Genomic DNA, 18,435 nt, shown 5'->3' with positions numbered 1-18,435 from the left:
AACTGGAACCCCTATCCAGACTGATTTAGTTCCATTGGTTATTTTTATAATTTTTATGTTTTTATCTTTCTACTTTCTCATGTTTAAACTTATATTATTGGATATATTTATGTAATTTTTATCATTTTTATTATTATTGTGTACTAATATTTCACATTTAGGATTTGAAAGTGGGATATTAAGTCCCATTTCAAATTTCCATGCATGTTTATATTTGTATGTATGTATATTGTCGATTGTACAAAACAGGGTAAAACAGCGCATTTTCAAAGACTGGCATTAAGTTCAGCAAAAGCTAGTACTTTTGACGACAAAACGAAAAACAAATGTGATGAAACAACAAGACGGAATGAACAAATGATGTGCACCATTTATCATTCAGCAAACAAACGCCAATATGTTTGAAAACTTTGGTAAAATTTAATTATTTTTCTACGCTAATCACCCTCAATAATTTAAATTGTTACTGATTTCTTGCAAATGAGGGCATTGCAAGATCTTAAGTGTGGGAAGGGGTTAAATTCTTTCGGATTTTAAATTTTTTTTTTGATTTAAACACTTGGTTACCATTAAAAATACTAGTAACGCAGTAGTTGTATTAGAATCTAGTGCTCTCTGATAATAAAGAACAGCCCTAGTCTTATATACTGACTACCCAATTCTAGTAAAATTTTTCAAAATTTTCAATTAAATGAACTCAAAATCATGTTTATACATATTTATGAACGATAAAACTAGGTGTTAACACCGAAATTATTGTTACCTCGGAAAGGACATAAATTGAGAAACAAACCAAAATGTTAGAATTCATTTAAAATGGAATAGAGGACAATAAAAAGGAAAATAAAAAGCCAAGTGTGGGAAAAATTACCAAGTTATTTAAAACATATATCACATATTTTTGTACAAATAACTGAAGATACTTTTGTTTTGGACAATTTCTAAAAAGTTTTACCCGATTTACTGTAAGAAAGATGGATCTACACGATGAATCAATTCCATCATTAAAAGGAAGTAAAGTCTTCTGAAAAAGAAACGCGCTTCTTGATTTTGGTCATGAAGTTGTCGTCCAGACCAGCTGTAGGTTGATGAAAAATCTAGAAAAGTCATCTCTAAAATCAGCAGGAAATCTACGGACCTCAGCATCAAACAGGGTCGCCAAATGGTCAGATTTATCCTAACCATGAGAGGATCTGTCTTGTAAAATGGGGAGGACGCCGTGCAAATTAGCTGGATAAGACTAATGAATCAGATCCCTAGAAAGGATAATCTCTTTAAAGATCAAAAATCATCTATTAAGACTGATATTACTCAATCCTAGAGATTGACCTTAAAGATTGAGAATTACAAACTCATGGAATTCAATGATATCTAAACTCGAGCTTGAACGAGAAAATATTTTGATCAAAATTACAAACCAATTTGTTTTCTGAAAACCCATTTTCAATGCGTTCATTACCATTGAAAGTAAAATCCTAGGAATTCACCTGGAATTCATTAGGTCACCTGAACCAAATCGGGTGTCAACCGTAAGAACGGTGGTTGCATAGCATGGTCAAAGACAGGACCTTGTGCCAGACCAAAAAATTATAAGGGTGAGCTTTACTATTGCTCCTACCAAGGATAGTAATTGCGTCCGACACGTTATAGACCATAATTAAAAGCATGTCAGGGGACATTGCCTTAATAATTGCTTGTTCAACGCTTTCCTTTACAACCGGACAGTAGTTTACCAAAAGGTAATATACGGAGCAAGTATACTGGACGTGTTGCTTTCCCAATACAAGGTTAGCAAGTGGGTGACACAAAATCGCAAGTTTTGAGCTAAAATTTTCAAATCTGAAACCCACCAAACCCACAAAAATAATTTACAAACACCGGTGAAGGGTTATTTCGGAAAACTTATCTAGGTTAAAAGCTAGATTTAATTTTCAAAAGATCAAATGTTTTCATAAAGATCCAATTTCCTTAAAGGATCTAAATTTTTATAGTCATGTGGGACTGTAAACCACATCGTTACTACCATTGTTTATACCGCCGTAAAGAAATCACTGATGTACAAAGTGTGAAGAATAAAGAAGTGATTCTAGTATATTTCAAGACTATATTGCTTGAGGACAAGCAACGCTCAAGTGTGGGAATATTTGATAATGCTAAAAACGAACATATATTTCATAGCATTATCCCTCAAGAAAGACAAGCTTTTAGTTGCAATTGTTATATTTACAAGTGATATTCGTTTAAATAATAAAAGATGAAGACAAAAGACAGATTCGAAGAATTGCAGACGCAAACGACCAAAAAGCTCAAAAGTACAAAGTACAATCAAAGGGGTTCCAATTATTGATAAGAAACGTTTCAAAATTACAAGAGTACAAGATTCGAAACGCAAAGTACAAGATATTAAATTGTACACAAGGACGTCCGAAAATCCGGAACCGGGACCAGAGTCAACTCTCAACGCTCGACGCAACGGACTAAAAATTACAAGTCAACTATGCACATAAATAAAATATAATATTTAAATAATTCTTATAATTATTTATATATTATATTATTATTTATAAACCGTCGGCAGAAGAAACAAACACATGTGAGCTTCCCCACTGGCCATGCGATCGCATGGCCTTGAAGGGCAAAGCTCATGCGATCGTATGAGCCCCTTTTTCAGCTCACAGGCCTATAAATTTCGAGCTTTGGTGCACCATAAAACACATCTTTTTCCTTCTTCATTCATCAACGTATTATACATATATATATATATATATATATATATATATTATAATTTTAATTTTAATTTTAATTTTAATTCTAATAATAAGGGTATGTTAGCGCATATTGTAAGGGTGTAAGTCGAAATTCTGTCCGTGTAACGCTACGCTATTTTTAATCATTGTAAGTTATGTTCAACCTTTTTACATTAATGTCTCGTAGCTAAATTATTATTATGCTTATTTAAAACGAAGTAATCATGATGTTGGGTTAAATACTAAAATTGGGTAATTGGGCTTTGTACCATAATTGGGGTTTGGACAAAAGAACGACACTTGTGGAAATTAGACTATGGGCTATTAATGGGCTTTATATTTGTTTAACTAAATGATAGTTTGTTAATTTTAATATAAAGATTTACAATTGGATGTACCTATAAATAACCATATACACTCGATCGGACACGATGGGCGGGATATTTATATGTACGAATAATCGTTCATTTAACCGGACACGGGAATGGATTAATAGTCACTAGAATTATTAAAACAGGGGTGAAATTATGTACAAGGACACTTGGCATAATTGATAACAAAGTATTAAAACCTTGGGTTACACGCAGTCGATATCCTGGTGTAATTATTAAACAAAGTATTAAGACCTTGCTACAGTTTAAGTTCCCAATTAGTTGGAATATTTGACTTCGGGTATAAGGATAATTTGACGAGGATACTCGCACTTTATATTTATGACTGATGGACTGTTATGGACAAAAACCAGACGGACATATTAAATAATCCAGGACAAAGGACAATTAACCCATGGGCATAAAACTAAAATCAACACGTCAAACATCATGATTACGGAAGTTTAAATAAGCATAATTCCTTTATTTTCATATTTAATTGCACTTTTATTTATTGTCATTGTATTTAATTGCACTTTTAATTTTTGTACTTTTTAATTATTGCAAGTTTGTTTTATCGCAATTTTATTTATCGCAATTTCATTATCGTTATTTACTTTACGCTTTAAATTAAGTTGTATTTATTTTTAATATTTTACATTAGGTTTTAACTGCGACTAAAGTTTTAAAAATCGACAAACCGGTCATTAAACGGTAAAAAACCCCCTTTTTATAATAATAATAATAATATTACTTATATATATTTGTATTTTTATAAAATAAAACTAATATAGCGTTAAGCTTTGTTTAAAAGATTTCCCTGTGGAACGAACCGGACTTACTAAAAACTACACTACTGTACGATTAGGTACACTGCCTATAAGTGTTGTAGCAAGGTTTAAGTATATCCATTCTATAAATAAATAAATATCTTGTGTAAAATTGTATCGTATTTAATAGTATTTCGTTGTAAAATATAAGCTATTTCATATACATCTCGCATAACATCAGCCCTCGTCCTAAATAACAAGGAAAACAAAATTTTAAATTTATTTAATTTTTGTTTTATAAGTATAAGATTTTATAAAATAAAAAAAAAAAAAAAAAAAAAAAAAACCAGGACCCCATGCGATCGCATGGGGTTTGGTCTTGAGAACCATGCGATCGCATGGTGTTAAAAATCTGGTCAGAAACAAAAAAGAGCAGCTCGCTGCTTCTGTCTCACTCCACACTCATACACAAACACGAACACATACATACATACACTCTTTAAATCACCAATTTTTACCCAAATTTCACCAAATTTCTCACAAAACTTCGCTACAATCATGCCTAGGTTTGGATTTTTTAGCAAGAAGGTAAAAATTACACCCATAAACTCTTAAATTTCCTAGTTTTTGTGATAATTACCAATATTTTACCTAATTTGATTTTGTTGATTTTTAGTGTAATTAGAGGTAAATTGTTAGTACATTATGCATGTATAACCTAAATTGATGCTATTTAACATGATTTGAAGCCAAAAACTTCAAAATTTTTAGGAATCTAGGGTTTGTGTTCTTGAGCAATTTGGGGCTTTTTGATATAAACAGGTTATGGCCGATTTTTGTTATAAATTATTGCTAAATTAAGTAGTGTAACATGTTTAGGTAGCTAAATGATCCAAACTTTGATCCTAAACATGATTTTCAAGTATTAAATTAGACTTTTTGAGTCAAAAATACATGAACTCAATTTAATTGATATGAATGTCATTTGGAACTTGTTTAATTGCTAGTAATGATTATTTTAACATGTTATTTGAGTTGAATGCTTATGAACTTTGTAAACATTTTCATTTATGCTTATTTGAAAAAGTGTAGAATTGTTAAAATTGTGAAAATGTGTATAAGTTTAATTTTGATTTAACATGTTATTGTAATTGTTTCAAGTTGTTATTTTGCTAACACTAATGCATATTTAGATGTAAACATTTTGTGTTTAATGTGTTTTGCAAAAAAATACCGATACTGATGGTGCATCATCATCATCTAGGCAACCTGCTCCGAAACCTGAACCAGAAATGCAATATGAGCCACAATATGAACCAGAACCTGAACAGGAGCAACAACAGGAATAACAACAACAACCTGATCAACACGTACCATATTATGATCCGTAACTAGAATATGTTAATGCCTACGTACAATTTTCGATTCATCCGATAATAGAACACCCAACGATTCATGAAGAACAGTTGCATCCCAATTTGAGATTTGATCGAAGTTGGAGAGATTACCCGACATACCAAAGTAACAAATTCAAACTGGTAACGAAAAATGTAGAAGTACCGAGGGTAATCGATTGGGAGCCTTTAGAAAGGGTCCAACTAGTTAACTCAGTTAGACAGCATCTGATCCAAAGGTATGGCAGCTCTTCTTTTCCCGATTGGGAATGTTTATTCACCATTCGTAGGCCTGTATATAAGGAATGGTGTGTTGAGCTTATGAGTACTATTTCACTTAATGCGGATGTAGTTAGGTTAGATGACAGAAGTTTTCTTACATTTATACTTGGCCGTAGGATGTATAAGATGTCCATGCTGGACATGGCCAGGGCTTTACAGATTTACACTCCTAGTGAATTACTACTACCTGATTGTATGAATTTGATTTATCATGGTGAAAGGGTAGATAGGAATTTTGACGCGGACGCCGTCTGGAGGCGTATGTCAAATTATAATGTTTTTACGCTGGGAGGAAGACACTCCTATTTAGATATTAACAAAGCAGAGCTACGTATTATACATAGATTTTTAGCTAATTCGATTACACAAAGAGGTAAAAACAAGGAGAAGATAACCTTACACGACTTATTTTACCTTAAGTATATTCGAAACACGAGAAGCTTCGTTAATATCCCCTACTGTGTCGGTTTTTATCTGTCCAAAATGGTGGCAGGAATACAGGACGGGGGTGTAATAGGAGGAGGTATTTGTGTTACTCTTATTGGAGTGTATTTGGGTGTAGATAGGGATCAAGGGGGTCCACTGATGGTGTGTAGGGAACAGGTTGACACTTTAGGATTGAAGGTCTATCAGGGTGCTAAGGTATTAAAGAGCAGACGCAATCAGGCAGAAGGTATTAAAGAGCAGACGCAATCAGGCAGTACCATATGATGGTAGTCATCCTCAGGTTGAGAGAGGTTCAGATGAGGAAATGGAGGAAGCGGATGACATTAGGGATGTCATTAGGGAGGCTATGACTGACGTCTACCAGCGTATAGATGAGGTAGAAATGACATACCAGGATAGACATAGTCGGTACGAGCAGTGGCAAGCCGAGAATGTGTACGAGCATTCCAGGCAATGACAGCATGATAGATGGCACTATCATCAGCATCAGATCATGAGCAAGCTATCACCTCAGGTACCAAATAACTACGTACCGACCCGACCTGCTTACTATCATCCACACCAGCCCGAAATGCGACCACCATTTACTCTCTAAAACCCTAACCAGGCTTATCAGTACACCTATAACCAACCGTGGAACCCGCCCGACGACATGAACTGGAACCCCTATCCAGATTGATATAGTTCCCGTTGGTAATTTCTATGATTTTTATCTTTTTATTAACTTTATTTATTTTTATGTTTAAAACATATAATATTGTGATACTTTTATATAAGTTTTAACATTTTTATTATGTTGTACTAATATTTCATATTTGATTTGAAAGTGAGATGTTAAGTCCCATTTCAAATTACCATGCATGTTATTATTTGTATGTATGTATATTGTTAATTGTACACAACAGGGTAAAACAACGCATTTTCAAAGACTGGCATTAAGTTCAGCAAAAGCTACTAATTTTGACGACAAAACGAAAAACAAATATGATGTAACAACAAGACGGAATGAACAAATGATTGCACCATTTATCATTCAGCAAATAAACGCCAATATGTTTGGAAACTTTGGTAAAATTTAATCATTTTTCTACGCTAATCACCCTCAATAATTTAAATTGTTATTGATTTCTTGCAAATGAGGGCCTTGCAAGATCTTAAGTGTGGGAAGAGGTTAAATTCTTTCGGATTTTTAAAATTTTAAACTTAAACACTTGGTTACCATTAAAAATACTAGTAACGCAGTAGTTGTATTAGAATCTAGTGCTCTCTGATAATAAAGAACAGCCCAAGTCTTATATACTGACTACCCAATTCTAGTAAAAAATTTTCAAAATTTTCAATTAAATGAACTCAAAATCATGTTTATACATATTTATGAATGATAAAACTAGGTGTTAACACCGAAATTATTGTTACCTCGGAAAGAACATAAATTGAGAAATAAACCAAAATGTTAGAATTCATTTAAAATGGAATAGAGGACAATAAAAAGGCAAAGAAAGGAAAATAAAAGCCAAGTGTGGGAAAATTTTACCAAGTTATTTAGAACATATGTCACATATTTTTGTACAAATAATTGAAGATACTTTTGTTTTGGACAATATTAATCAGTTTTACCAAGTTTATTGTAATTTAAAAGGAAGTAAAGTCTTCCGAGAGAAAAAGACACGCACTTCTTGATTTAGGTCAGGAAGTTGTCGTCCAGACCAGTTGTAGAGTCTACGAAAAACCTTGAAAAGTTTTCTCGAAAATCAGCTGGAAATCCACGGACCTCAGCATCAAACATGGTCGCCAAGTGGTCAGACTTATCCTAACCATGAAAGGATATGTCTCGTACAATGAGGGGCACCGTGCAAATTAGCTTATAAGACTAATGAATCAGATCCCCAGAAAGGATAATCTCCTTAAAGATCAAAAATCAGCTTTTAAGACTGATATTACTCAATCCTTGAGATTGACCTTAAAGATTGAGAATTCAAACTCATGGAATTCAATGATATCTAAACTCGAGCTTGAACGAGAAAATATTTTGATCAAATTACAAACCGATTTGTTTTCTGAAAACCCATTTTCAATGCGTTCATTACCATTGAACGTAAAAATCCTAGGAATTCACCTGGAATTCATTAGGTCACCTGAACCAAATCGGGTGTCAACCGTAAGAACGGTGGTTGCATAGCATGGTCGAAGACAGGACCTTGTGCCAGACCGAAAAACTATAGGGTGATCTTTACTATTGCTCCTACAAAGGATAGTAATTGCATCCGACACATTATAGACCATAATCAAAAGCATGTCACAGGACATTGCCTCAACAGTTGCTTGTTCAACGCTTTCCTTTACAACCGGACGGTAGTTTACTGAAAGGTAATATACGGAGCAAGTATACTGGACGTGTTGATACAAGGTTAGCAAGTGGGTGACACAAAACCATAAGTTTTGAGCTAAAATTTTCAAATCTGAAACCCACCAAACCCACAAAAATAATTTGCAAACACCGGTGAAAGGTTATTCTGGAAAACTTATCTAGGGTAAAAGCTAGATTGAATTTTCAAAAGATCAAATGTTTTCATAAAGATCCAATTTCCTAAAGGATCTAAATTTTTATAGTCATGTAGGACTGTAAACCACATCGTTACTATCATTGTTTATACCGCCAAATCAAAATCACTGATGTACAAAGTGTGAAGAATAAAGAAGTGATTCTAGTATTTTTATTTCAAGACTATATTGCTTGAGGATAAGCAACGCTCAAGTTTGGAAATATTTGATAATGCTAAAAACGAACATATATTTCATAGCATTATCTCTCAAGAAAGACAAGCTTTTAGTTGCAATTGTTCTATTTACAAGTGATATTCGTTTAAATAATAAAAGGTGAAGACAAAAGACAGATTCGATGAATTGAAGACGCAAACGACTAAAAAGCTCAAAAGTACAAAGTACAATCAAAGTGGTTCAAATTATTGATGAGAAACGTCTTAAAATTACAAGAGTACGAGCCGCAAAACGCAAAGTACAAGATATTAAATAGTGCGAAAGGACGTTCGAAAATCTGGAACAGGGACCAGAGTCAACTCTCAACGCTCGACGCAACGGACTAAAAATTACAAGTCAACTATGCACATGAATATAATATAATATATAATTAATTCTTAAAATTATATATATATTATATTATATATAAAACCTTCGGCAAACTAGCAAACAAACAATTGTGAGCTGGATTTCTAGGCCATGCGATCGCATGGCCAGAAGGCACAAATGCCATGCGATCGCATGATGAACAGTACCAGCCCAGGTCCTATAAAGTTCGCAGTTTTTGGTCGAATGTAACACATCTTTTCTCTATTTCTCTATCTCTCACGTAATATATATATATATATATATATATATATATATATATATATATATATATATATATATATATATATATATATATATATATATATATATATATATTATAATTATAATTTTAATTTTAATTTAATAATAATAAGGGTATGTTAGCGAATGTTGTAAGTGTGTAAGTCGAAATTCTGTCCGTGTAACACTACGCTATTATTAATCATTGTAAGTTATGTTCAACCTTTTTAAATTAATGTCTCGTAGCTAAGTTATTATTATGCTTATTTAAATTGAAGTAATCGTGATGTTGGGCTAAATATTAAAGACGGGGTAATTGGGCTTTGTACCATAATTGGGGTTTGGACAAAAGAACGACACTTGTGGAAATTAGACTATGGGCTATTAATGATCTTTATATTTGTTTAATTGAATGATAGTTCATTAATTTAATATAAAAATTACAATTGGACGTACCTATAAATAACCACATACACTCGATCGGACACGATGGGCGGGATATTTATAAGTACTAATAATCGTTCATTTAACCGGACACGGGAATGGATTAATAGTTAATGGACTTATTAAAACAGGGGTGAATTACATACAAGGAAAATTGGTGTAATTATAGTTTAAGTCCCCAATTAGTTGGAATATTTGACTTAGGATATAAGGATAATTTGACGAGGACACTCGCACTTTATATTTATGACTGATGGACTGTTATGGACAAAAACCAGACGGACATATTGAATAATTCAGGACAAAGGATAATTAACCCATGGTAATAAACTATAATCAACACATCAGACATCATGATTACAGAAGTTTAAATAAGCATAATTCCTTTATTTCATATTGTATCACACTTTTATTTACTGTCATTTTATTTAATTGCACTTTTAATTATCGTACTTTTTAATTATCGCAATTTTATTTATTGTCATTTTATTTATCGCACTTTTATTTATCGCACTTTAATTATTGTCATTTACTTTACGCTTTAAATTAAGTTTTAATTTTAATATTTTACATTAGGTTTTAACTGCGACTAAAGTTTTAAAATCGACAAACCGGTCATTAAACGGTAAAATCCCCCTTTTATAATAATAATACTACTTATATTTATATATATTTATATATTTATAAATATAGTTATAAAAATATAGCGTTAAACTTGGCTTGCTCCCTGTGGAACGAACCGGACTTACTAAAAACTACACTACTGTACGATTAAGTAGACTGCCTACAAGTGTTGTAGCAAGGTTTAGGTATTTCCAATCTATAAATAATTAAATAACTTGTGTAAAATTGTATCGTATTTAATAGTATTTCCTAGTAAAATATAAGCTATTTCGTATACACCTCTACGCACATCACAAACAGTGGAAGACTTCTAGGGAACCTGAGAATAAACATGCTAACAAGTGTCAACATAAAGGTTGGTGAGTTCATAGTTTTAATATTTCGCATAATCTGTATATAAAGGTGGATCACAAGATTTCAGTTGTTTCATCCAGAAACGTTTATCAAAATATTCTACAAGATTGAGCACCCTGGTAACTAAACTTTAACGTATATATAATAAGTACCCCTGTTTTAACATACATGCAACCAACATGTACAATACACGCCAACCAACGTGTACTAAACTCAAATAGCATACGTCTGTTTTATAGTTCAGGCTAGGGTTTCTAAACCTGGAATAAACGGGGATGTCAAGCCCTATGGATCCATATACAACTACTCGCGCCCACCATTTCTTATAACTGGCAGTTACTAGTTACCAAAGCTAAGGGATTTTCGGTTCAAACTCAGTGTAGAATTTAGTATGTACTTGTATCCATTGCGTTTAAAATAAAGTGCATGTATTCTCAATCCAAAAATATAGATTGCAAAAGTAATTAAAAAGGGAGCATATGAAACTCACCTTAGCAGCACATAAAGTCGTTCACTGAAACGTGACCGAAACTCGGAATACCAATTAACCGTAGATCTCAACCTAGAGAACATATGTTGGTTAATAAATGTCTTATCAAGCTAGGTCTGGTCATAGTGTATCACAATCCTAATGCTCGAGATCGACATACAAAAGTTATCAAAAGTCATTTCAAAAAGTCAATCTGACTCAATACTATAGTTGAATGATCATGGCAATCGAAATATTTTAACATTTCACATAGTTTTTCAATTCTTGTAAAATTAGACTATAGTTTTTATAAGGCTTTAGAATATGATAAAACAATCAATTTTGACAATTGCTCAACAAGATGAGACGTGCCTTATATAGAAATTCATTTACTCGATTAGTAATATTTGAAAATCCAATTTATCAATCTTATAAACAAGTTGTTTAAATATCAATTGCAGATTCAAAAGCAATTTCAATTAATGTTAATCGTAATTCAGTTGACCATATCTTTTAATTCATTCATTGAAATTACGCGATTTTTAAATGAAAAGTTATTGATTTTTCGCCAGCTTTCCAAAAATATGCATATCATATACCTTTTTCAGTAATATATGTATTAAATTTGTGATTCATTAACGACTAAATTTAACATACAAACATGCATAAACATATATACTCAAGAACTAGTCAGGGATGCACTATTAATATATAAAAGATAAGATATGAATGCTCACGTATCAATATTGTGATTCAATATTGCAGGAAAGTACGTAGATGTAACGGAGATGATAAACACTAGTTTGACTTGCAAATAATACCCATGAACATTACCCATAACCTCCATAGCTATAACCCATAATTTCCTTAGCTTTAACCCGTTTGAGAACCTATTTTGAAAGTGACACGCTCATGACCTCGTCGTAGTATTTTATGTATAATAATACTACTACTAATAATAATAAAATTAATAATAATAATATTAATCTTAATAATAATAATAATAATAATAATAATAATAATAATAATAATAATAATAATAATAATAATAATAATAATAATAATAATAAAAATAATAATATAAATAATAATACGGAGTAAAGATAGATAGATGTGTGTGTTTGTGAAGTAAACTGATCGAGCTTTTATAGATGTCTCCTGAATTCAGACCCCATGCGATCGCATGGGTTCTGTGCCTATATGCCATGCGATCGCATGGCTGCTCCTGCCACCTCACATTTGTTTTGTAATTTAGCTCGTCGACATAATTAAATATTAATATAATATATATAATTTAAATTAATTAATTATATATTATATTATATTCCAGTGCATTGTTGATTTATAATTTTTGTTCCGATAAGTCGTACGTCGTTACTCGACTTATGTTCCGGTTCCGGTTTTTCGAATGTTACTTCGTACGCTTAGAAAACTAGCACTATACGTTTAGTGACTCATACCTTTGTCAAATTATAGACTTAAATAAATTATCCATAAACTATACCACTCGAAATATAACTCATACATTTGAGTTTTTGGTCATTTACTTCTATAAATCATCATCTCGTAATTTATTAATATAATAGTATTTATCAAACGTTTCATAACCAAGTTAATATCTATTCCCAATATTTATAAACACATTTTTAAATATACGTCGCAAGCTATTCATATAATTAATACTTGTTACGCTTTCAAGTTATAGTATATATATGTATCTATTTACATATAATTGTTCGCGAATCGTCGAGAACAGTCAATGGGTAATTGAACATATGAAAGTAGTTCAAAAATATTGAGATTCAGTTTTACAGACTTTGCTTATCATGTCGGAAACGTTAATCATACAAAGATTAAGTTTAAATTTTGTCAGAAATTTCCGGGTCATCACAGTACCTACCCGTTAAAGAAATTTTGTCCCGAAATTTAAGTGAGGTCGTCATGGCTAACAATAAAAATATTTCATGATGAATATGAGTTGATAAATAGAATTTTATCACCGTTAAATAATATGGATAAAACAATCCGATTACTCGAAGCGTATGAGAGAAGTTATCGTAAAAGAGTGAAATGGAGATTCATCTTATCTTTTGACGTAGTCACGATTGATTTCCGAAATTTAAGGAATAGAAAATCTTCATAATCTAAATAAGATTTGATTCTTCGGGAATTAAGGAGATTAAGATCTTCTTTAATTAGATGCGGTCACCTGCCTCGATTGCTCTGTCTGTTATTTTGCTATAAATTAACCTCTTCCGTTTCATTTATTTTCACCACTCCTATAATCTTCTTCCTTATTTCATACTTTTTAATAGATTGTTAAAATGCTTAATCCAGTTCTGATTCTTGATATTTTCTTGGCTATCATATCCTTCATTCTTCTTTTTTATCTGCCACCAGAGGAGGTTATTTTCTTCTACTATTACCTTGGGGTTATAGTGTTTTTCATTCTCCCGTGTCTTTATATTGCTATACGCATTGATATACACGGTTTGTAATTTCGGGGTTGTTATCGGGCTTTATATTCTCCATTATATTTCAGAGCTTCATGCTTTCGTTTTCTCTTCCCGACCTTAAGTCAAGAGGATAATGGTCCAGAATTTGTAGCTATACATTTCAGAATGAACATAGCGAATGTTCTAAGAAAGAAATTGTAATGGCACGATCTTGATTTGTCAAATTACCAGAATATCTGGAAAAGACCGAATCATCAAGAAAAATATTTTCTTGATATGTTTAGAGATTAGATAGAATGAAAGAGTTATGTAACATGGTTTATGATGAGGGTGTGATATGTGAACCTTTATCACGTTCCATTAGAAACTCAGCATGACTTACTGTAATATAATCAAGTTGATCAAGTGTCATTATATTATACTAACTCATGCTTCAATTCCCAACACTACTTCAAAAACATCCATTTTTTCGAAATTTTCAGAATTTAGAAACTAAAATAGTTTCTTTTATGATGTAACACAGATAGCGCGAAGAGATAAATAATTTCGGATAATAATAGTTACAAAAATATCTTCAGAAATATCGAGGATATTTATAATGAAAGATTCGATGATGTTTTAGAATTTTTAAAATATCTGGAATTAAAGGATGATGCAGAAAATTTGTCTGTGAAGGTTTAGAATAAGGAGTAAGGTGTTCGCTAACGATTTCAGCAGACACTGAATCATTTAGATTCTTTGAAGGTAGATTTCGTCTTTGTGGTTTGTTCACAGCCTCCTTCATGGTTTGTTTAACCATTTTTCAGTACCAAATTTTCTCATCTTCTGAGCTTTTTCAATACTCTACTCTTTATCATCAAACTTTCGACTGTTAAGGTCATTTTACAGTTTTTGCTGCTTCATCAGCATTTTTCTAAAATTCGGAGAACTAGTTCGCAATTTGGGGTGTTTTTCAGAAATTTCACATTCGAAGTATGTAAATCTAGGAGATAGACATTATATGTATATATATAACTGTTGGCGTAGAATTGCTGCGAAATTCGAAATACTAAGTCAAAGGGTAATGAAGTTGCTGGTACGTTTACTGTTACTGTGATGGAACATGAAAGGTTCCCCAGTAACAAAAACGTATATATCAAAGTTATAATAAGGTTAATTTGAAAAGTCGAAGTTGACTGGTTGGAAGTGTGATAAAACTGGATACTTTGAAAAGGAATTGCAAGATTATTTTTCGGTAATAACAATGCTAAAGGATGTTTCACAGTTTTGAAGTCAAAGTATAGCTTTGAAAGATGTAGAGATCTAAGAATGATGTCACTTGTTAAATCTTGACTTGGATTCTGTTCTGTCAGAATATGTAATTGAATTTGTATGAAATGATTGTGTATCACTGTGAAGATAGTGAGTATCGTTAATGATTTTTGAATCAAAATTGAAGAATGCACAGTGTAACATATTAATTGCGAACTTATATATTTCCCGAGTATTACCTACCCGTTAAAGATTTCACAATTAATACTTTGGACAATGAATTTTCATTACAGTCTTTATGAAAATATATGTATGTATATTTTCTTCAGATGTAATACAGATTTAATGAGTTAATATCATATTAAGCTCATTTGATTTTTGGCTTGGATGAATGATCTCTAAAACATTAGAGATTACATAATCTTCGCGGAGTATTTCGCTAATGTAATCAATACTTCATTATTTATGATTATTCCTCGGTGAAGGAAGTTTATTGTAATGACCCTAATCTTACGAATTACAAAACGTATAAATAAAGGTAACTTAAAAGGTAAATGAGCGTTATTCTTATTCGAATTCAAACCATTGTCAAAACACCAAGGTTGACAAACTTATTCAAAAGTGTTAATAAACCAAAATAAACTACTAAATCTTGAAGAAAATCTCTAAGGCAAGGTGCTAAGTTCACTCCACTCAACAATCTTCCCTCGTTCCCAACGCCCCCTTGATTACCTGTCGTATAAGAAGGAAAATAGAGAATACGACTGAGCCAAAGCCCAGTGAACGGATATAACAAAGAACAGAGTACCGTATGACATGCATGACAAATTTCAAAACAAACTTATTTACAAAGTAACTTATTTTTAAATCTAGTTGCAAATATGTATATATCCTTAATAAAGAATATGTCGAAATATCAAAGTCACGTACTAAGAGTTAAACAAATATATATATATATATATATATATATATATATATATCAAATTATCCAAAATGATATCATAGGGTAGCTACTCCACTAATCATCCATATCAGTGACGTTTCGTATGACACTACGATGAACGTACACCATCAAAACAAAATCCTAGGATCGATCCATACGCCTCCTATCACAAATATATAATAACAATGAGCTTATACCACCACCGGGCAATCAAAAGGAGACGCCGTAGATATAACAAATATACTGCTACGGTCGATGCCACGTTACCGGTGTCACAATAACGCGCTCATGGGACCTCCATGAATAGGTTACTCTTAGGTACATTTTAAGAAAACGTTTTAAACGATTTATAAATTATAAGTTTTCATATACCCTTTAAAGTGATTAATAGACTTTAAAAGATATTTAAAAAGAATTAATGATATGACTTAAATATTTTACGCTTGACCAAATACTTAAAATGGTTATAATATTGTATGTCGTCTTATTTTTAAAATCAAGTGTCAACCTAACCATTCGGTCCAACCTTTGTCATGAGTCATGTTACATAATATTTTAGCCCTTAACAAATTAATAATTTAAACGAGACCTAAAGGGACATGTAAAGCCACATGGAATGAGGGACACTCGATACGAATCACCGTACCACTCGCCACACTTACACATGTTCTTTACCGGAATGTTTCCGACATTTTTCGGGGCTGTTTCGAGGCATGGTTTTGACACAATTTTCAAAGGGCAAAATATTATAATTTCCTCAATTAACAAACATAATTACCAACCTCGTTAATACATCCAAAATGAGGAAAACACAACACAATATATAGACTAACAAATATAACGAATTTCCAAATAAGCATGTCATACCAATAATTTTTTTATACACAATTCGAAATAAGATTTTTAGAGGAAAGACTTACCGAAGCTATCCTAAAACCACCTAGAATATCCGTACCTGTATAGACGCCTAAACCTCACAAGCTTGAAAGAGATCCTCCAAAATTTTCCACTAATCTACATAAAATATCCAACTTATTTTAATCATCTTTGTCTCAATATGATAATTTAGTTTTCTGGTGACATCTCTTGTCCATTTCTATTTACATTACTACTTTAGTAGTTCTCTTTGATGTTAACTATTGATGATATATATATATATATATATATATATATATATATATATATATATATATATATATATATATATATATATATATACACTAATTAATAGACTTATCTAAGATACATGAACTAAACTGAGAATATTTTGAATATACGTACACATAAGCATATCATCTTCTTGATTTAACTCTTTATTCATATGTATTTGTAACATGTTTCATTTTCTTTTGGATTTTGAAATCATTGACTAATAACACTATTTTAAACCACCCATGTAAATCTTAATTCTTAATCTTAACTATAACGGTAAGTTACAAATCGAAGCTTCAATATATCGATATCAAGATTACTAGAAGTTTTCAGGTTCTGGTTTATTTTATAAGACTAACTTTCTTTTATATCGTAACTGAAATCGGTGGCATCAACGGTTAGATTCGATTATATATATGAACACGATGTGATTAATAGAGACTAAAAACAATTTAATATACGATTCAAGTTAAGCAATACCTATAATACGAACTCGTTTGAACCAAAGCTAACAAATATCATATTCATTTTAGAGGCATAAATCAAATTTTGAAGCATATAAAACACAACTTAAAAATCTATAATCGAATAACGCTGAAAGAATTTTAGGAATTAAAAATGATATTTGATTACTTTGCAAATAAGAATCCGTACCTTAAAACTCTTGAACACTGCAATACGTATCGTAGTGCCAAATTAAACTTCTGTTATCGTATAGGAATAGGCGGACGGACCAAAAGGGTTTCAAATATATACAGAGTAGTTACTATATGGGGTTTTGTTATTTCCTATGAGTTGTAGTTGATTTATAAGTCCAATATGATTAACGAAATTTAAGGCTAATATAAAAAAATGGTGAGCTATCAACTTGGACATATCTTCAAATAAATATTCCACACAATTATGGAGTAGTTGTATAAAATTTCATAAAGTATTCCTAAAATAAGAAGATGGAGATCGAGCTGTAAAATATTAGTGCATATCTACAATTTAAAGTAAACGAATTATTGGTCTCGTTTAAAACCAACCGACCCATTTTCAAAAGTATCACCATTATTGCTTTATTTTAATTAAAATTATACGGGTGTTACAATTCCACCTACTTAAAAAAATTTCGTCCTCAAAATTGAAAGAAGTTATAGAATCGAAACGCACTAATTAGCAAACAAATGAGGGTGCTCGGCCCACATGGTTTCCTCGAGTTCCCAAGTTGCCTCGCTAGTAGAATGATTCTTCCATTGAACTTTAACGAAAAGGGTGGAGCTTTTACGAGTTACTCTCTCCTCGCGTTCTATAATAGCTTCGGGCTCCTCAACATAAGAAAGATCAGCTCGAATTTCAGAAAAAGGATATTGTACCACGTGT

General features: G+C 31.7%; 1 protein-coding gene across 1 annotated transcript in view; it reads right to left on the bottom strand.

Moving 5' to 3' along the window:
- Window positions 1–18,224: 18,224 nt before the first annotated feature.
- The window catches only part of LOC139842565 (uncharacterized), a 63,000-nt gene continuing 62,789 nt past the window's right edge, over window positions 18,225–18,435 (bottom strand). The window contains exon 8 of the mRNA XM_071832688.1: window positions 18,225–18,377. Within this exon, the coding sequence (XP_071688789.1) occupies window positions 18,225–18,377 (153 nt within the window). The remainder of the gene's footprint in view (window positions 18,378–18,435) is intronic.

The sequence above is a fragment of the Rutidosis leptorrhynchoides genome, chromosome 4, assembly GCF_046630445.1.
Source record: "Rutidosis leptorrhynchoides isolate AG116_Rl617_1_P2 chromosome 4, CSIRO_AGI_Rlap_v1, whole genome shotgun sequence".
NCBI lineage: Eukaryota > Viridiplantae > Streptophyta > Magnoliopsida > Asterales > Asteraceae > Rutidosis > Rutidosis leptorrhynchoides.
The sequence above is the reverse complement of the archived record's forward strand: the minus strand, read 5'-3'. Positions and strand labels throughout refer to the sequence as shown.